We start from the raw sequence: 21,209 nt of genomic DNA, 5'->3' as shown, positions 1-21,209 counted from the left end.
AGCACTCATTCTAAAAAAAATAGTACATAGAGAATAGAGCTAGTAATATAGGAACACAGCTGTATGTGTAGGGGACTATGAACTGTCCATTCATGGGCAAAAAAGAGGAAACTAAATATGGATACCTGTTGAACTTGAGGCTAAAACAGAAAACCCCACCACTTTTAAATGACTAAAATTTAATTTTGATGGACAGTAAAGGCAGAAAGTACAAACTGTGGTTTAATCAAACAAAAAAATAGAAGCAAACCTGACAGAGCCTGAGTAAAATGGTTTTAAAATACTCAAAGACTAGCTTCTATGGCACTTCATATCATACGCCACATATTATTCACTTCTCTGAAGACTTTTTTAGTGATAGGTTCTGGAAAAGAGAAAGAATTATAGAAAATGAAATCTAATGAGTTCAGTGTGTTCTTTACAGAGAGGTTTTTAAACATTAAACTGTTCTCTCTTTTTGTTTCTGAAGTTTGACAAGTGTGATAAAATTAATGGATAAAGTACAAGTAAGTTACATTCCTTCAACAGAAACTTGAAACTGATCATAAAAGTGAGTAATACACATTTCCCATGACTTTTATTCTGCTACTGATGGTAGTGGCAGCTGCATCTTCATACAGCTCGATCAGGGGCTGAGAAATGAACCTTTAAAACCCCTTTGTCTCCAAAAATGGGACTTAAATACTTTTTCTCTTTATATTGTTACACAGACTGACGATCAAGAAATTGGAAATTAAGATTGACATTTAAAGAAAAAATACGTTTTAATAAGTTTTTGTAAGTATTTTGTGAGTGGACAAAATAAAATATTACATAAAAGGATGCTATTATCATCCTATTTCTCCATATTCCCATCTTCCATTTAACTGACAGCTGGAGGTAAATATTAATTTAGTTCCTAAATGCATAATCTTCTGCAGCTTTTAAGAAACTAATGATTAGTACTGGTCCACCCAATAGTCCTTTCTTGTGCTAAAAACATGTCTTTAAATTCTTTTCTCTGCTTCCCTTTTCTGTGAGAAATTCTATTCCTGGACATTTGGAAATAATAGGCTGAAACAAATAAGAATTGGAGTGCACCTGCAATGCTAGGATGTTTGGCTGTGTACATAATATAAAAAACTGCTTATCTAAAACCATTGCTAATCATCTTAAATTACACCTTTAAAATGAAAATTATCAGACACTTAAAATACATAATGAAAATGGCATACCATTTGCAGAATTTCAATTTCTGTTTGAAGAGTCTCACAGATACTTTCCCAATCATCATCTTTGCAATTTTCCAATTCTTTCTTAAGCCTGTGTCCAAAACCAAATAAATTTTTGGATTGGAGAACTGTTGCTTGGGCAACTATATTTTTCAGCTTTGCTCCCAGTTGTCAATTCAACTTACGTGAGAAAACCCTTGTTGATCTATTTATGTGATCAGGATTTAAGTTTGTTTGGTTTGTAATTGGCAGTCCACTGTGCTCTTCTCCAGTAATATTGCTGGATTTCATTCAGCACTGGCATTTGTGATGGCAATGCGAGGAACTTCAGAAAATGACATTCTGGATTTTACAAAGTATATCTTGACTAAGTACTTTGTTAGACAAATTTCTGGACCTTGTTGTTTTCATAAACCATGAAAGATTTATGGCCTCATTAGTCATAATTTTCCTTATATAAACATGTGAATTTGAATGTTGATACTTAGGAAGTACCATATGTTATTGTTCTATTTCCCTGGATATCTACTTGTAGCCGCTGGTGGAGACAGACTGTTGGATTGGATGGGTCCTCTGCCAATGATTCAGTCATTGCTCCATACCCCTCCACAGCCTCATTTGATGTTGCTGCTGTTCTCTCCCCACCGCTCGTTATTCTTCACCGCTTACTGACTTCCCCAATAGCCTTAGCCAGGAATTCCCCAACTTTTTCAGTAAGGACTAATTTAATGTAGCGATTTTTGCATGCAAAAGAGCATTTAGTCCTGCTAAAAGGAGACACCTAAACTTTGCACATCAGTGACTAGTGGTTTAAATTAATACTCAGTAGATGAAGAGGAATCTATGCCAGAGCTTTTAGTAGTCTGACGAATACAAAGTGATGAGATTATACTGAGTCTTTCCATGGCTGCCGTAAGAAAAGCATAATGAGAAAGCTGAAGTTGCTTACCCTTAATACAGTTTCGGCAAACAATGTGAATATCCTGGGACATATAAACAGACTGAAAAAACAGAGGAAAAGTATATGTTCTGCTTTTCGTTAAACAGCAAAACTGATGCATCAAAGCAGGACCTTGTTTCTTTTGAAGTTGAAAGAGGAGGTAACAACCGTTTTTTCTTTTATATACTATAATGAGGAATAAATTATTTAACCCTGTTATATAGATGACGCACCTCTTTAGCTGTCCTACTGCAGATAGAGTTTGTTTTCTACACAAGAAAATGGCTTTATGAAAAGTAAAAAGTATAGCTTCGTATGAGAGGAATAGCTCAGTCACCATGTGGCATTAGAATAGTACCATAAGACTGGACCGTAAGTTAATTTTGCTGGTCCTGTGGAAAGTGTAAATACCTTACCATCAATATGGAAACAGTAGGAGCTCTGTGTGTTTGTATTACAAAGGATTGAGTGCCTCTTCTTTCAGGAGTATTTCTCCTGCATTCATAATGGATACAAGTGTTTGGTCAAAAGGAAGTTTTGTACTACACTTTAAAAAATGAAATATTTCTGTAGTTCTGAAATATTACTGTAGTACAGTGCTAGCTTACAGAAGATTTGCACTGAGAGTTCATTTCAGGGTCTAAGATCAGCTTCTGATCTTGATTAAATCATCTTAACTTCATTGCCTGGCCTCCTCTTTTTTTTCTCTCTATGTTCTCTGTTAGCGTGATATTAGAACCCTATTTTGTTTAAGACAAACAAAAGTCCTGCTCTGCCTAATTTACTTTAGGAAAAGGCGTAGTGTGTTAGTCTCAGAGAAAAAGCTCTCTCATTGTCTTCCACATTGTAAAATTGATGCATAGTCTCTTTGCTAGTTGTCAGCTAAGAATGATACCCATCCATGTTAGGTGTACACTAAGGCTAGGATAACCAGAAGATAAGCAGAAAGAGTTGCTTATCTCTGTCTTGGGATTGTGAATTAATTACTGTTGATGATGTGCATTGAAACTTTAATGTTTTGCATATGGATTTTAAAATTTTTCTGAAAATATTTTATAAAACTTTTAAATGTGGTGACAGCACAACTCCTTACATAGCATGGGGTAGTGGTGATAAAAGACATTCATTCAAATGTGGTGTTTAATTTTTACATTAATCAATTGATTCTGCTTTCAGGTCTTCCTTCTTATTTAGAAGCTAGATAATTACAGTATGTGCCAGGAATATTATACTCACAAAGCAAGTGCTGTCTGTTAGGTTACAGTCTACACAATTAATGCATTGGAGATGCCTGAGTTAGTGAATAAATGATGAATTTTTACCAGAAGGAATGTGAGACAATTGAACTATTAAAAAACCAAAAGTTTAACCTGGAAGCAGATTTAGCTTTTTCATTTTACATTTAAGATAAGCAGGATATTCATATTCATCTTTCTACTATCCGATTGAATGTGCAAACCAATTATTCATGAATCTGTACTGTCTGGATGGAGGGCAGATCTTCTGTCACCTTCAGACAGACCAAGGATTAATATGACATTTATACCTCCTTACGACAATAATAAAAAGTAATATCTGAAAAAAAAAAATCTGAAAAATCACATTAGCATTTGGCTTTCTGTCCTTTGTTTTTGGTTTGGTTTTTATTAGCATTTTGGTCTCTTTGACTATGATAAAATATACATTTCAGAAAAGTCATTGTGCTGGATTAACAGTGTGTTGGTAAGTTACAGCATCAAATGTAATGGGCTCTAACGAATGATGGAGCTGAAATGCCACATTTGTGAAAGGAGGTTTGACTGTTCCTTTGAAAAACATTCAAGATAAATAGTGATAGCAAAACCCAGCCTTAAATCAGGTAGGTGGGATAAGACCATCAGCATTTTTTTGGATGCTACCTTGCCCTAGACTGAAGTCTGCTATCAGTGGTCCGTTTGCTATTACTCTTGAGTGCAAGAAGTAACAGAGATGAAGAGGAGATCACTGAAAATGATCAATTTTGCAGCTTTGAAATGAGAACAGCTATTAAATGTCATTGGCATTTGTGGTTGATATGCAGACTTCTTGAATTTCAGCTGTATATACAGAAGGCACATAGGAAAAAATAATTGTGACATCAATACATGCTGGTATTATGAATTGAACTATGATGAAAATAATGTTACTGTGAAACAGGTTTCTGTGAAAATCATCCACGGATTCAAGTTACTGGATCAAGGCTTCAGTAGCCCAAACTTGCATTCCAGGAACAATTTTATGTGAAGAGGTCTCAAAGAAGAAATAGTTTGTGTAGCAGGCAGAGAGAATATGTGGGTTTGGAGCCTTGGTTGTTTTTTTTTTTACTTTTAAGTGGGGATGGAAGACCCTACTTGGTTATTGTTGGAATTGCAGAAGGAGCAGACTGTGTCTTGTTTTTGTTTTTTGGGGACTGTAAAACATTTTTTTCTTATTTTCTTTCTTGTGTTTTCCTTGTTTATGACCACCATTTTAATTTTTAACCATAAATACAAGGGAAAACATTAGTGTGTATTATAAAATGGAATTGCTTGACACTGATATACGGGGCATAGAATTTATGGTACAAAATGAAGTTCCATAGGAAGTTATATATCATCTGGAGAGTATGTATGTTGATTTTCCTGAATTTTATCATAAAGGTCAGGAGGAACATCTATCAAGGTTTTAAGACTTTATTGAGATTGAGGAAAAGTATAGAAGACTTTGGTTTATTGTCTCAAGCCAAAGTAGAGCTAACATGTAGGGGTCATTCAGCCTCAGCTCAGTACTGGGACTAAATTAATGTGTACATTCCTAAAGTGAGAGCAAGATTTTGCTGAGTATCTACACTTTGCTGACACAACTAAAGAGGAAATGCTATTGAAACTGTTGAAGAAGTCAATAAATTTCAGACTATTCTCAATTGATTGAGGAAGGGAGAAAATAAGCCATAAATGAAATTCAGTATCTCAAATGTAAACTCAAGCACTTGAGTTTAACAAATAAATTATAAAAGCATGTGCTTGATGGAGCAGAAATAGAATAAAAATTAAGAAAGTGATCTAGTAGTAATAATAAATGCCAGTAAGAAGATGAACCATGAAAGCGAACAGGGTACTAGGCTACATAAAAATGGGAATTAATGTAAATTAAAATAAATAGAAATACCTTAGGTAAAATAAGAAAATTTCAGCTTTTACTATTCTGGATCAAATGCTAATTGTAACATAAATATTTATCATTGATTAAATCTTGTGTTTTCTGAATGCTATCAGGCAACTATTTCTAAAAGTAGTTATAAGTCTTGAAAAGTGTAGTCTGTTTTTTTAAATTTGTTTTTCTTTTTTGTTGTTTGGTGGTGTGTTTTTGTTTGTTTTTTTTTTTTTAATTTATATTCTCCAAATACATAAAACATCACAAGAAGCCTTTAAGGAATATATTATCATAGATGAATAAGCATGGAAATGTTAAGGCACACTGAATTAAACTGCACATTTAGGGTGAGATTTGCTTTTGTGCAGACAGCAAACCACAGGTATATGGACTACTTTCCATCTGAAATGTAAGAACAAGTTACACAGGAAAGAAAAGATTACAAGCATCAGAGAAGTCAAAACTGAAATGTGTTTCTAGGGGTCAGTTAGATTCCTCTTGAAAGGCAGGGGAAATAAATATGGGTCAATGATCCTTCTAATTCAAATATCTTGATTTTTCTGTTGTCCAGGGAAAATTAGATCTCAATCTAGTTGTATTAATATGGCTACCCTCTTGCTGAAATGAGTATCTCTATACTGTACTGCTTTGTTTCGTGTGAACCATATAATTTTCTCAGCGCTAGAAAGGATTTAGAAATGCTTCCTTCTGCATCAGGGGCTCTCCATTCTCTGCTTCTCTTCCAGGTTGAATGCATCTTTCTTGAAAAGTAGGTGAGAGATTTGTACACAGTATTCTTACACCCTTCTGTTTTTTGTTGGAAATGCCCCTTGATTTTATCTTTTTGACAGCTATATTTACTTTTGATGTTTATAGTTGTCTTTTGATTACCTGGTATCCTCAGGCCTCTCTTATCCTTTGCTTTCAGGTACCTGTTATTGAAGTCCTTAGTTGTACATAGACATGCACTGTATATAATTACATTACTCCTCTTTTTTAGTTACTTCAGTATACAAGGTCTAGAGTGTTTAAATTGTTTTACACTATTGTCTTAAAAGAGTTTCTATTCCAAAGTAATTATTTGAAACATTAAGCAAGCTCAGCTGTGACTGTAGTTACCTTCTCTAGCCCCCACATTTCTTTTTTCAGACCTATTACTGTTACTATTAGTCATTCCCTTACCCACTTAAAATTTTTAATCTGTCTTCTCCAGGTTAGCTAGTAGTTTCCCATGTGGGATAGCATCAAATACTTTGCTAACGTCTAGATGGATGGCATTTGCTTCTCCTTTGACTAACCAATTGGTTGTCTTATCAAAGAAAGATATCATTAGTCAGACTTGATCTACTTTTTGTAAATCCATACTGCAATTTATTATGGAAACCTATTTTAACATAGTTCAAACTATAATAATTCCACTGAGCACTGCTATTAAAAAGAAAAGCTTAAAAAGTCGATGAGGAGATTGTCATTAAAAAACTCATTTTGAACCACATATATTACTCCAGAGATTGATATTTCCTGATTATAAAGTTTAACATAAAACTAAATTGCAAATATTTTTTTTTGAACCACCAGAACCATGCATGGCCTTAGGCAGTCTGCTGTTAGTGTGAAATATTTGTTCAGCTCTAATGAATGTATTTGCTCTATGTTTTTTATGGAAAAACATTGCTTTTTCCTTCCTAGTTTTGGTAATGGAGTTTCTTTTTCTGTATTGTGAAGTATAAGAAGCAATACTATGTTTTTAGGAATTAGGCAAGTATACATAGCCTTGAACTATCTACAAAGTAAGCTGACTTAATGCATTTCCCTTCTGCTACTGCTTTCCTAAAGCAGAACTGAAATTCAGGTTTCAAGAAAAAAATTTATCTTTAGTCTGTCTTAAGAATAGTGTGAAAAATATCAATTTTCGGTAGAAACTATCTGTTCTTAGTCTAAATAAACTTTAATGAAATTTTTTTCTAGGTTGCTTTACAGAAGGCAACACATAAATAGAAAATTAAAAAGTGAAAGAAGATAAATAATTAATACAGTAAGTAATTACAATGAATATAATAGTGAAATGACATAGCTAGGAATTTACTGGTATCGGTTAGTTTCTGTTTGACTCATATGTTGTTCCACTTAAGTGATGCTACTTGCCACCTGCTGGGGGAAATGGGACTCAAGAGAGATGATGCCAAAGTTCTTCCTTGCTGTTTTGTGTTTGGGGTTGGCATTGGCAGAACAGATGATTAAAATAAGGCTTTGGATTTTAACTGCAGATCTTTTGGGGGAAGAAAAAAACCCAAACCACAACCCCCACCCTCTTTTCTTAAATATTTATCTGAATTATGCACCTGTATCATAAGACTTATGATTTCCAGGGTGCCTACTTTGAGGAATAGGATACAGTGTCTTCTCCATAACTATATCTGTGCTTAACATTCAAATTTTGGTTAGCCTTTTCTTGTATCTGATGTGCATTAGCCTATAACTGCAGCAGCAACAGCTATTGGAATTACTGACGTGTGCTTCTCATGATCTTTTGTAATTCTTTGATGGATTTGGGAGAAATTTTATGAAACTGCAGACATGGTATGGGGCATTTTTCTCAGATCAAAGATGAATTGCTGTAATTTGAATTAGCTGGCTACACTCTTCAGCTGAAATGCAATTTGCTTTAATATACTTAATTGTAATGGAGATTCTTGCCTTGCCAGCTACTTTTGATATTGATTTTTAAGCTGAGACTAGGTATGTGATACAATAACAGACTTACAGGGTGGTCTGGGAGCTAGATATTTCAGGTTATTGATGGTGACTGTCTCTCACATTTGTTCTAAGGAAGCATTAAAAACATTGGTATTTTTACCATTTAAAGAGTTGTGTGGTTACCTGCTCTGTGAAAAAAGGACCAAATTTTGTGCTTATTTCAGAGAAAAAAAATGTATTTTAGATCCACATTACTTTTGTCAAAATATTCTTCTCTTTGCATATACTAAATATGTTTTTCGGTAAAAACTAAAATTATATTCTTGCCATAGATTCTGTATGAGGAAAAAAGCTTATCTTGTAGGCTAAAAAGGGGTGTTTTTCAAACACCATAGGTTCAAACACACTGATTTTAATGTGAGCAAAACTGACTCCTATTAAGATATACATTGATATATGTAAGATTGCATTAATTAGCACTTTGGCTGCAAAAGGTCCTTTGCAAGTGCCAAACGTATCTAGACTGTCAGGAGGGCTTCCTGGCTCACCCCAGTGCCTGGTGCTTTAGTTTTTCTCACTGATGCTGCATGCTCCTTTACTCTCAGATTCTCTCCACAAGGCACCCACAGGAGCAGACAGGATAGTTCGCTAAAGGATCTGCTCCAGCAAGACTATTGGCACGGACTGCATCAGCAGTGCTGCTCTGCTGCAGCAGCCATGGTCCCTCAGATACTTCTGTAGCACAAGGCAATGCGCATGCTAGCTATTGCCATTTTGAACCATCACCCTGCTGTGCTGGACATAACTCCTTTAAGTATTTAATGCATTTTGAATGGAAAATATTTGTATATACATGACATTATACTTTTATGTCACAGAGACACTACAAAGGGACAAGAGCTGATATGATCCCACCAAATGCTAGGCAGTTTATTGCAGATAATGCTGTCTCTGAGCAGTGTAGGCACAAGCCGGTGCGTATGTATTGATCTATGGGCTGTGCAAGCCACAATGATAATTGGTTCATTAGATGGTTCAGACTGGAAGAGATGTCAGGTGGTCATTTAGCCCAATGTCCTTCTCAAAGCAAAGTTAGCTGCCAGGTCAGATCAGGTTACTCAGGGCTTTATCCAGTCAAGTCTGAAAACCTTCAAGGTTGAAGACTATGCAGCCTCTCTGGGCAACCTTTTCCTTTGCTATACTACCCTCACAATAAAAAAGTTTTTCCATAGATTCATTCTAAACCCGTCTTGTTTCAACTTCTGCTTTTTGCCTTTTGTTCTCCCACTGTGCACCATTGTGCAGATCCTGGACCCATCTTCTTGATGACCTCCTTGTAGATACTGGAGGGTTGTCAAGTACCTCCAGGGGGACTATTTAGACACTGCACTGTTTATAGCAGATAATACTTTAAATTCCCCTTCATTCACTTAATTCACTATTCCAAACCAAGAAGTGATGAGTAGGTATTGTTAAAAAAAATATAATAAATTGATAGAGTTGTACGAGTCTGATAATGTTTGGGATAATTCTAAGCAATGCAGCACTATGGCACAGAGAAGTAGACAAAAAGGATTGCTTGCTTGGCTTTGCTGAAAAGCAGAATCTATTAGTGTTGACATGGAAGTACAGTAACATATCTATGCTGCTTCTGGCATCTGAGTTAACTTATTCAGGGCTATCTCGCTCTATAAAGCATTGAGATTTTCAGATCAAAATCAAGTGCAAGATAAAAGTATGATTTAGGTAAAACGGTCCTAAATTTTGTCCAGTACCTGAAATGAAAAAATATTTCAATGCAAAGAAAATATCTCTAATACATTATTACACCTCAAGGAGTGCTTACTTTTTGTCATAGTAGTAACAGCAGTAGAAGCACTTCATATTTTGCACTACATGCAATTATCAAATAATGTAAGCTTATCTTGACCATAAAATGAGGCATTTTATGAAATAAAAAATGTCATCATCTTTCTTGCTTTGGTTGTAAATGATACTTGCTGGTTTTGTAGTTAATAGAATTTAATATGTTTTATCCGCTGTTGTGTTTTCCACCCAGATAAAAGCAGAACTGTGAGTTAATTTCACAATGTAGAAAGACATACATGGATTTGAATGATTTGGCTAGGATTTCATAGCAGTCAGTTCCAGAGCTCAGCATTTAAAGTATTATAATGTTTGCTACTTCTGTACCTTATACAGAGGAAGCCTGTCATAGAAAACTAATTACACTAATTTGGATATTCAGTGGTATCATGGCAGTAAACTACTCCAAGAGAAGTATGTTATTTAGAAGAAACTCGCCAACCTCATGTATCACAAAACCTAATATATCACGATGGAATTAATAATGTAAAAGAGTGAATTATAATATGCTGTTTTACAGAATTGCTGCTGTTATTATTTACACTGTGTCTTCTACGTATATGTTGAATGCAAAGGTTTTGCTACTGTATGCAGAATTGTGAGCTAATTAATTTTTATGCTGAGGGAAGTTTGGCCATGTCTCAACACCATGCAAGAGGTTGAAGAGAGTTAATAATAGGGCTGATATATCATTTCCTTTCAAAAACTGATATTCAGCAAAAAATAGGCCATTACCAAATTATCTTTCAGAAAAATGTTCAGGGATGTCTACAAAATTTTACTTTTCCATTGAAAGTTTTAAAAAAACCCACTATATATACTTATTTTAGTCAAAAATTCAGAAATGTATGAGAAAAAAAGTGATGGTAACAAAAGTTATGTTTTTCCTAACAATTTCTGTCAGAGAGTATTTTGGACCAGCTTTTCTAGGAGGAGTTCATTTGCATTGCCTACTAAATATTTTAAAATATCCACAGGTACTTTCATCTGGAACATCCTAAAATAGGTAAAAGATGGTTCTGCAATGGAAGATTTTTTGTTGAAAACATATTATTTTCTGTAAAGTGAAAACGTAAATGTCACACTTAAGCAAATTGACAAGAAATGAGTCATTGCCACTCAGTTTCTGGGAGGTAATATTCACTAGTAAGGGAGACTGTGCAAGGTATTCCGTCTTGGTTAAATCTTCAAAATTTTTTTCTAAACTAGCTTAATTAGAAGGAGAACTAGAACTGATGGTAGAGATCATAGGGAAAACAAATCTACATTTCGTAGCTTCAATACAAGGCCCAAGGAGGTTATTGTGGCCAATCCATTCCATTGGAATCAGGCTCTGGGGAAGGTTGTATGGCCAGTCAGCAGAAGTATGTATAGCGTTGGGTAGTTCAGCAGTACTCTGTGTGCCACCATTATTTTTACAAAAAGTTAAGAACAGGCCTTCCACCCAAGGAGCACTCTTTTGCTCCTCCTCTAAGTTTGACTGTCTTCCTTGCAAACACTTTCAGTTTTCAGTTCATTAGAGTGTCCGTGTAAGGGTGAAGGGCTGTAATAAGCAACAGGAATTTGTGTTCTGTAATAAAAATGAATGATTCTTCTGATTTCAAAGGAATATTGTACAGGAAAGGTAAAACAGTCATTGCCACCAGGACTGGTCTGCAGTTATAGACCTAAAATTAAATTTAGTAACTCATTAATATGAGACTCTTACCTTAAACATTCAGGATCAGTCTGACATTTTTCAGTAACTCGGACTTTTTCTGCTTCTAAATCTTTTGTTGTTCTTTCAGCCTCCCTGATTACATTCTCAAGGTCTAAACATTAAATAACAATTACCTTATGAATATATATTAATCATCCATATTAAAAGACTTCCTACATTTTCTAAATCTATATTTTCTAATATTTCTTCATGAAACTGTTTGTAGGGTAAAGGCATCCAAATAAAGAACATGAATTATTTTATTATTGTAATTGGTATGCATGTTGCAATCTAGAAAATTTTGTTCCTTTTCCCAAGCAATACGGCCTGTCTTTCTGAGCTCTCTTACTGTGGCATGTTGTTTACACATTTGTAAAAAAGTTACCAAACCACTTCTAGATTACATTTTTTTAATCCGAATTCCAAAATCATCCCCATTACTTGTGATCACTTTTGCCACAGAAACTTTCTTGGTTCCCTCTGTATCTTTTTAGTTTTTTCTGTTATGGGGTTTCCTGTAGATTCGACACATTCCTCCTGGCTTTGTGTGTAGACTTATTTTATGCACAGACTCTCATACACAAACACACAAATGTCAGTAAAGAGATGATAGTTGAATTTACGACTCAGAGGTTTAGCACCTAGGCCAAATCTGTCTTTATCAGTCTAAACCTTCTTGCTTGTTAATATTTGAATTTTAGTGACATTCTTTAATTATAGGTTAATGGGTTTTAAACAATATTTATGTTCATTTTAAGTTCACTTTGAAACACTGAACTCTCCATTTAAGCATATAACATGCCAGCAAAAGTAAAAACTTTTTTTTCGTTTTCATAGCTTGTGATTCAGTAGACCTCAGTATCACTGACATTTAAAATAAATCTGTTTGAAATCCATAATATTTGTTATAACCATGTTTAAAATTGTGTATTACATATTATAAAATATATTAAAATCTTGTTTCTGTGATTTCTTTTTCTTGAGAAAAATAGCTTGTCAGAAAAGATTTTTCAGAAGCTTTTGCCAAGCCACAAATAATTATCATAACAAGTGATTATCAGGCACACCTTTGAGTTTGCTTTGGAGAGCAAATAAATCCTGCTGTAATTCATTCTTCTGCAGCTGGAGTGCCTTTAACTGAATATTGTTATGTTCCATTGACTCCATTTCTAAGAAAAAATATATTTTAAAGTGCATTGCAGTTTTAGTCTTTGTGATATAATCTTAAATATTCTTAACTGCTACCAATCTTCAACTAGTCAAAAAGAACCTTAAATATAAAACTAAAATCAATCAAATCAGTCACATAAAACCCAGTTCACAGGAAATTTTAAGTCAGAATGTATTCATAACCATGAAAGAAAATGCTTTTTTAATGTTATTAAGATGTTTGACGTATTTTGTTGACTGGGCATATAAAGAATGTTTTGCTTTAGAGTTACTTCAGCTATAAAGGAAGATGACTTTGTGAATATGTGGTGAACAGACACCTCTCAGCAGGACTAAAAAAAATCATATTTTGTTTAGTGTTATGGACAGTTGAACCTGACCATTGACAGCATCTGGAATTAATTGTGACTGTTTCCCTGACAGCAGGAGGTCCTCACATAATTTCCTTGTTATGAGTTACTTAAACTTTTCAGTTTAGTGTTGTCAGTGTGCTCACTACAGGACTGTAGCAGACAGACAGACAGACAAGTTGTACTTCAAAAAAAGGTGGAATTTAAAAGGATGGAATCAAAACAGCACCTGAACCTACAGAAGAATTTTTGATGCCTTTCGTGTCCTACTGATCTTTTGACTGATTGGATCTGCCTGAATATGTAAAAATTAATCATTAACAGTAACAGGTGCCACCACATACAGACTTTTTTTCAGTTGTAGACCAGAATCAAAGCCACAGGAAGTACAGAAAGTACCACCAATACAAACTCAAATGGATAGCCATATTTCAGTAATTTTACATCAGACCTCAGGAATTCAAAGTGCTGGAGCTTGATGAATCAGAATCATGAGACTGGAAAGGACTTTGAGGGGTCATCTACTACATTCCTCCTCCTGAAGGCAGTATCAGCTGTACCTCTGTCATTTCTGATAGGTGCTTCTCTAACCTGTTTTGAAAGACCTTTTGGTAATGGAGACTCCTAATTCCTTTGGTAATGGAATCTCCTAAGGCAGTGTGTTTCAGTTGTTCACTGTCGTTCTTAAAAAGATTTCTAAACAGCCAGCCAGACTTTCTTTTATTGTGGTTTACACTTGTTACTTTTTATTCAGTTCACTATAGGTATGGAGAATATATTAATTTCCTTTTTGCAGGATCCTTTAGCGATTTGAAGACTGATATCCATCTTCCAACAGCCTTTTCCTTCATAGGTTAAATAGTCCCGATTCTTTAATTTTTTTCCTTCTCATGTTCTCCAGATCTCTGATCACGCTCACTGGTCCCATGTGGATTCTCTCCAGCTGGTCCACATTTTTTCTTGAAGTGTAACATCCAAAACTAGATGCACAGTACTCCCGCTAAGAGTTTAACTGCCCTAAATAGACTGAGGGATTATTTTGCATGTCTTAGAGGTCAGTATTATGTTTATGTCTCAGTATGGTGTTGGCATTCTGATGTCACTGACTTATGTTCAGCTTGTGATCCATTATGACTCCTATTTCCTTGCTGAAGGATTGCTTTTCAGTCTGGTCCTATGTTCTGAGAGAATCTCGTATTCTGTATCTTAACTCAAAAATATACTGTGGTGATAAAAGACCAGTCCAGTCCCACAAGACATCTGTTCGTCTAATTCTTTTGAAGCTAAGGAAATTTACGTAGCTCAACCACAGGTGATTACAATCAGTGCAAAGCTAGTATAGTATGCTATGGATGACTGCACCTCTATGCTGACTGACATGAGACATTGGAAGCCACTTCTGCAGGTCTGCTTCTTCTCATAGTGCTCATAGTCAGAAAGGGCTGAAGAGGATAGGGAACAGAAGAGGCTTTAATTACGCTTGTATAATGTGGTATGTTGGACCACACTCTTTCACAGTGTAGTGCTGAGAGGAAGTTTCAGACAGCAAGGGAGTGGAATTAAAATTCTTGTTTTGCACACCTGTATTTTACTGATTTGTATTCATTCTTTGGTAATCCAAGAAAAAATACTTTCATATAAGACTCACCATTTTTCAACAGAGCTGCCTCATTCTCTAAATCATTTATTTCAGTCTTGACTTTTTTTTTAATCAGAAGATCTCTGTTACTTGTTAGTCCATACTCATTGTTAAACTCTGTTACTTCTCTAATAAAATTATCTTCCTCTTCAGTCATTTTTCTCTTTGCTTCTGTCTGAAAAAAAGAAAGGAAAAATTGAATGTTCTGATCGAAAAAAGAAAGTCTTTGTTAAGCTAGGCAGACTAAAACACACTGTTGTTGTTTATCCTTAAACTTGTAGTATAAATGTAGTATATTTATTTTTCCTGATTTATGAGAACCTGAAAATGGTCTATGGATCTATCATTTTGTCTGTTGCTTTAAGATTTCTTTTTCTGAAAAATTGAAGGATAAAATCTTAATAATAAAACATTTTAAAAATCACTACATTATGTTACAGACTTGTGCCAGCAGTTTTTCAGTTCAACTTTTTATTGAAATTAATAGAAAGTCTTGTTCAAAGTCAGTAGCACAGTATGGCCGCTCTTTATTTTTTAGATTGTTATTAAATTAAATAAAGGTGTTATTTATTCCTCTGCAGAATGCAGACTTATTTTAGCATTAGAAAATGAAGTCCAGAATGTTAAATCAGTTTTGTAGATAAATTGCAGCATGTATTACCTTAGATCATGGTTTAAATTAAACGTCAGAATTTATCTACATTTACATTGTTAAGTATTATAGAGAAAAAAAAAATTTTTCCAGATTTAAAGCGTTACTTCTTCCACATTTTCAAATTTTAAAGCTGACTACTCTCATACAGTAGAAAAGAGCTGTTTGAATACCATAGCTGGAAACATACAAAGATTTTAAGACGACTGCTTTTTTGATTAATAAGTTCAGCTTTCTGTTTTTCTAAGCTGTCTTCGCGTTTCTTCAGAATTTCTAAGTAGAACTGTTTCTCAGACAGATCTTGAACCTTCCAAAATAAAGAAAAAGATTATAAAATGAGGTTATTCTTTTATTGTTTCATACACTTTGATACTGTACATAAGGATCTTGGTTCATTTAAAACACAGCTGGGATAGCTGCTGGAGTAGCAAAAGCATAACAGCTCTTTTTTTCCCCCCAGTAATCTTTCAATATACCACTAAGCTTTTAAAAAGTGTCCTTTTTTAAAACACCCATTTAGTGTTTGTCCATCTATCTAAAATGGCATTTTAAAGTCTGCTCAGTTTAGGATAAATTTTTTTCACTAAAACTAGGAAAAATATTGATCTTTTACCCAACATAATTACAGTGTCCTCCATCTAATTGTGTAAAGCTCATCAAGCACCAGATCAGACAATAATATCAGAGGGACAGGGATCCAATGTAATTGTTTTGACTGAATAGCTGCACACATCATCAACCCTGCAATGCTACTATTGCATTGCATATGCGAAGGAGGGAGGAATATGCTCATATTTTTCTGAGCAATTTCTGGAAATCTTAGCCAAGGAAGTGTAATGGAAATTAGCTCATTGGTTAAGGACAGTTTGACCATAACCCTCCCAAGCCCCAAACTTCTATTTTGCATACATTATTATCTTTAGCTTTATTATTTTTAAACAGTAGTTTATCTGATAGAGGGGTATGCTGTTCAACCATTGCATTATCAAAGTTTGCTGAAGAGTTCTGAATTTTCTGGTGCATCTGCTGTATCATTGTCTAACCTAAGTTAAGATATATGGTGGGATAAAATATATAAACATATAATATATAATAATATATAATAATATTATATATAATAATATATATAAACAGATAAATAGGGAACAGCTAAGTGTTGAAGAGTCTTAAAGGATGAGGTTCATTCATCTGATGAATTGGAGAAAAGGAGGTCAAGAGAATGACTCAGACTGTAATAATCAGAACAATGAGTAGAGAAAGTAAAGTTAGCAGAATTGCCCACAGACTGTAAAGGTACAGGGTAAGTATCAGGAAGTAAAATAGACAGGCAGGCTGATACATGATTGTGTGTGTGTGCAGAAGCAGAAAAGACCAAATAATAGTGATATTACAGAGGTAAAAATCAAAAGATTGTAAAATGAAATAATGTAGATGATTTTGGAGAGGGTGCAGATGAAGTTCATCTGATCAAAAAAGGAGGAATCAAATGCCCTAAGACTAGAATGTGAGAGTTGGAAAGGAAAGGACCAGATTTTTTCCAAGTGTCCAGGAAGTGCTTCAGGAACATTTATTTTACATATTAATTCAAAGAGGAGATGGTCTTATACCATCGTATTTATATTACTGAACATAACTAGCTTCAGTGTAGTTTCTCCATCTGTAAGATGCCGACTGAATCTATGCATTTACAACAGATTTTTTGAATAACTCATTGAGCCATGAAAAGCAAAATTCTATGATTTGGGTTCTAATTACATGCTACCTGATTTTACAGAACAGAGGAAGAAAAAAAATAGCATTTCCTAGGAATCTTTGATGGACCACAGTCAGTCTTTGTGAAATAGATCTCAAAACACTTTTGAACTCAGTCTCATCTGCTTGGTCAGGTATAAGCTGCTGTGCATGCATGTACTTGTATATGTACGCCTGTAGAGAAGTGCAGTTATTTAGTGTGGGATAAATTGAACAGCATTAGCTGAACAGCATTATTTAATATTATTTTAATTACATTAATTATTGTAGTCAGACGTAAACTAAATTCCTGAACTGAAAAGTAAATGTTTTTAAATAATTTGAATAACTATATAATCTTTAAACCTAAATACAGTCTGATTGAAATGCATTTTCCCATTCTGCTTGTTTTCTGTATCATTTCCCATCTATAAATGAATCAATGTCAAACTAAGCAAGCAAGTAAAAAATATTTTTGTGGACATCAGTGATAATATTATTAATTCTGGTGAGTAAATTACATAACATTTAATTAGGAATAGTTCTTCAGCTCTTCCCATTAGTTGTTTACAATAATAGCTGTACTCTTGGGACCTTTTGTACCTACCACATAACCGTGATTAAAAATCACAATGCATCAATGAAAAATTAGTAGTATAAACATAAAAGTGTGATGTTTATAAATAAATTTATGGGCAAGACTACAGAGGACTTTACCTAATAGGCAACACCCAGATATAATCTGTGTTCATTAAATAAGTTACTATTTTAAAGCACTTTTGGTGTCTGAGATTGTGGCATGAATAAATGCAAGCATGTGAATAAACTTCCATGATTATAGTCTCAGTTTGCTACGAGTAAATATTTGTAAATGAGTTCTCTTCTATTCTGACCCCCTTGCAGTGATGTTGATATTTATTATATATATAACATAGTCTTTTACAAAAGGCAGAAGAGCCTGTTTTCTGGAAGGATGATTTGGAAAGTTTCCTCTGTCTTTGGAGTCCCTAGAAAAACCCTTAGGCCTTGTAAGCCCTAACTGTGAGCCCAGGCTCACAGAAAGATCTTTAGTATATGACTTCAGATCCTGTGAAGTAAACACAGGGAATGTTTCCATATATTTTCTGTGAAAGCCCTTTGATGAATGGCAGTGGGTAATGAAGGAATGGTTTCGTGCCTCTGAAGGAAAGTGTTATACCAAGCTCTAGGACTGCTAAGACAGGGCTGCTCACACAGCTAGTCTGCCCCCACTGACGTCTGGTGGCTGTGTCTGGCTGTATCTGCCGAGCAGGAGAGACTTTCACGTGCATGTGTCCTGTCTCCAGTGCTTCCAGATTTTTGAAGTGTTATCTGGAAACGTTGCTAGCCCTGAGGTAAGCAAGTCCCTGAACATAGCCGGGAGCCAGCCTGATGGCTGAGATTTGTGAGAGGGGAAAGATTTTGACAGACCTTTTTCACTACAGAAACACATGGTGTAAGTTTTCTCAATGCTGTGTTATTAGGTTAGGTTTGGTTTGGTCAGGTTGTTTGGTAGGTGAAGCATACTCATTGAAAGTGTATATTAATCTATTCCTAAAAGAATAGGTCATATATTTGTAAATATAATGTATTTCATTATTATGTATACTATAACCATACCTGCATACCTTAGTTTCTAATTTCATTTTTGCAGTGCTCAGCTCTTCTTTCATTTGGTTAATTTTTTCATAACTTCTATTTATGTCGAATTTAGCTGCAACATGACAAAAACCTGTAAGAACGTGTGCTCAGTTTGTAAAAGTTATAAACTTAGTTTCTGATTTCATTTTTGCAGTGCTCAGCTCTTCTTTCATTTGGTTAATTTTTTTCATAACTTCTCTTTATGTTGAATTTAGCTGCAACATGACAAAAACCTGTAAGAATGTGTGCTTGGTTTGTAAAAGTTACATTCTTATAAAAATGTGTCATTAGCAAGAAGCAGCCAGCCTGGCTGCCTGCCAAGCTTCCACTGACAAAGTCCCCTCATGACAGCAGAGTGGGGCCACCTTGTTTTTCCCCTGGGAAATGGAGAGGCCATTAAGTGTGGTCAGTGCCACCGGGCCCATAAGATGGCAGGTGTGGGGCAGACCTTGTTGGATGAGGCGCCTCTTCTCCCTCGCCTGCTTCTCTGTGAATTGTATTTGCTGGAACAAAGCATCCAGGTTCATTTCTGTCTTCTTGTGGATTCTGTGTGTTCTCCAGGAATTGCTGTCGTTGTGAAGGGCTGGTTGATTAAAGCTGGGATGCCCTGGAGGAAGGCAAGGCTGGGCCTGGCCACAGCGCTTCTTCCCTCAGGGCTCTGTGCCCCACCGGACCTTAGAAACATAGAATCATAGAATGGTTTGGGTTGGAAGGGACCTTTACAGGTCATCTAGTCCCACCCCCCTGCAGTGAGCAGGGACACCTTCAACTAGATCAGGCTGCTCAGAGCCCTGCCCAGCCTGGCCTGGAATGTTTCCAGGAATGGGGCATCAACCATCTCTCCAGGCAACCTGGGCCAATGTGTCACCACCCTCATTGTAAAACATTTCTTCCTTATATCTAGTCTAAATCTACCCTCCATTAGTTTAAAACATTACTCCTTGTCCTGTCACAACAGGCCTTGCTAAAGAGATTGCCCCCATCTTTCCTATAGTCCCCCATCAAGCACTGAAAGGCCACAATAAGGCCTCCCCGCAGCCTTCTCTTCTCCAGGCTGAACAACCCCAGCTCTCTCAGCCTGTCCTCATAGGGAAGGAGCTCCATCCCTCTGATCATTTTTGTGGCCTCCTCAGGCCCTGCTCCAACAGCTCCATGTCCGTCCCATGCTGAGGGCTCCAGAGCTGGACGTAGCAGTGCAGGGGGGTGTCACCTTGGCTCTGGCCTCTGCCTCCCTGGGGTTGAGGAAAGAAACCCCAGACCACAGAGGGAAGTGACCATGGTAGATAGGACATGGCTGGGGAGGAAGAGGTGACAGAGTGGGACATGTGGGCTGCAGAAAGCAGGGGGGGTGAGAGAGAACCTTGGGCAGAGGGAAATGTGGATGACTGGCTGGGGGACCCCACATGCGAAACATGGGAGAAGGAAACGAGCAGGCAGAAAAGCAGCACGGTAGGAGGAGGAGAGAAAAGATATTTGGCTAGGCAAAAGGCAGCTGACCCTCTGAATCTTGTCCAACTTGTGCATGTTTGTGAAACATTGGTTCTCACTCAGACTCTGGGGAGTTTTGATCAAACAGATCTGACTTTTGTCCTCTGGGACCACTGCTTTGTACTGGTTTTGTGTTGTTCAGAGCTGTCTTTTTTACCCCTTCCTTTTTCTGTGGAGTGTTCGCCATCCTTTTTAAATATATCTGCTCAGATTTATTTGTCTTTTGAAGACTGATGTCTAACCTTAGCGGTTAAGGAAGTAAGCTAAAATCTGCTGTCATACGGAGGAAGAAGGTAAAATTTATTACACTTAAAAAAACTTAATGGTGATCAGACTCAACTCAGCTGCATTTCACCATTAACATAAGTTGACAGTGTTTCTGTTCCAGTTGGTCTCAGTAAGCAAAGATGATAATGTAGCCCATTGCACACTCTTCTGGATCACACTTGTGTATGAGTTTACTTTGCTCTGGGCTTCTGCAACTTTCTGGTTTACACATTACTGGGTGGTATACCTGGAAATGGAAATACGCAGTTCAAAATATAATTCATATTACAGGGTTTGTTCCTACATCTTGAAAAGGATTAACTACATTCCCCATAGGGAATACCTATGTGAAGTTGGCCTATATGCTTTGAGGCAGAAAAAGCCTGGAGGAATGGAACTTTATAGCCTTCCAGCCTTTTTAACATTGAAAAAGATTAGCATTATTGACAGTCCTGTCTTGTTAAAGAGTTTTCCTCAGAGGAGATACTGTCTTACAGTAGACTGCAGCAGCAAAGTTCAGAAATTAGAAAGAGAAAATCTTTGTCTGTAAAAAGCAAAATAATATACATGAAAGTACATATGTCTTATTAGTGAAAAAGCTGTTCTAAGCAGAATGAAACTGAGAATTCTGGAAAAAATGTTATGTTATAGCATTTACTTCTTAAAAAGTGCCATGTTATAGCTGATACT

General features: G+C 35.8%; 1 protein-coding gene across 1 annotated transcript; it reads right to left on the bottom strand.

Moving 5' to 3' along the window:
- Positions 1–331: 331 nt before the first annotated feature.
- On the bottom strand, positions 332–19,291 carry CCDC172 (coiled-coil domain containing 172). Its single transcript, XM_064464506.1, has 8 exons — positions 19,213–19,291; positions 18,752–18,837; positions 15,565–15,681; positions 14,732–14,897; positions 12,631–12,732; positions 11,573–11,675; positions 1,215–1,302; positions 332–364 (listed from the first exon to the last, which is right to left on the bottom strand). Exons 1-8 carry the CDS (start codon positions 19,289–19,291, stop codon positions 332–334), a joined length of 774 nt encoding a protein of 257 aa, XP_064320576.1.
- Between the last annotated feature and the right edge of the window lie 1,918 nt (positions 19,292–21,209).

The sequence above is a fragment of the Phalacrocorax carbo genome, chromosome 12 (assembly GCF_963921805.1).
Source record: "Phalacrocorax carbo chromosome 12, bPhaCar2.1, whole genome shotgun sequence".
Lineage (NCBI taxonomy): Eukaryota > Metazoa > Chordata > Aves > Suliformes > Phalacrocoracidae > Phalacrocorax > Phalacrocorax carbo.
This window is presented reverse-complemented; position numbering and strand designations above follow the sequence as displayed.

Bases quoted from the DNA above. Each gene is read 5' to 3' on its own strand.
- CCDC172 (XM_064464506.1), bottom strand. From the start codon at position 19,291: ATGAACCTGGATGCTTTGTTCCAGCAAATACAATTCACAGAGAAGCAG. The intron at 14,898-15,564 runs GTATGTTTCCAG...TCTTTTTTTCAG, and splicing joins GCAGTCGTCTTAAAATCTTT to ACAGAAGCAAAGAGAAAAAT. The intron at 12,733-14,731 runs GTGAGTCTTATA...ATTTTTTCTTAG, and splicing joins GGCAGCTCTGTTGAAAAATG to AAATGGAGTCAATGGAACAT.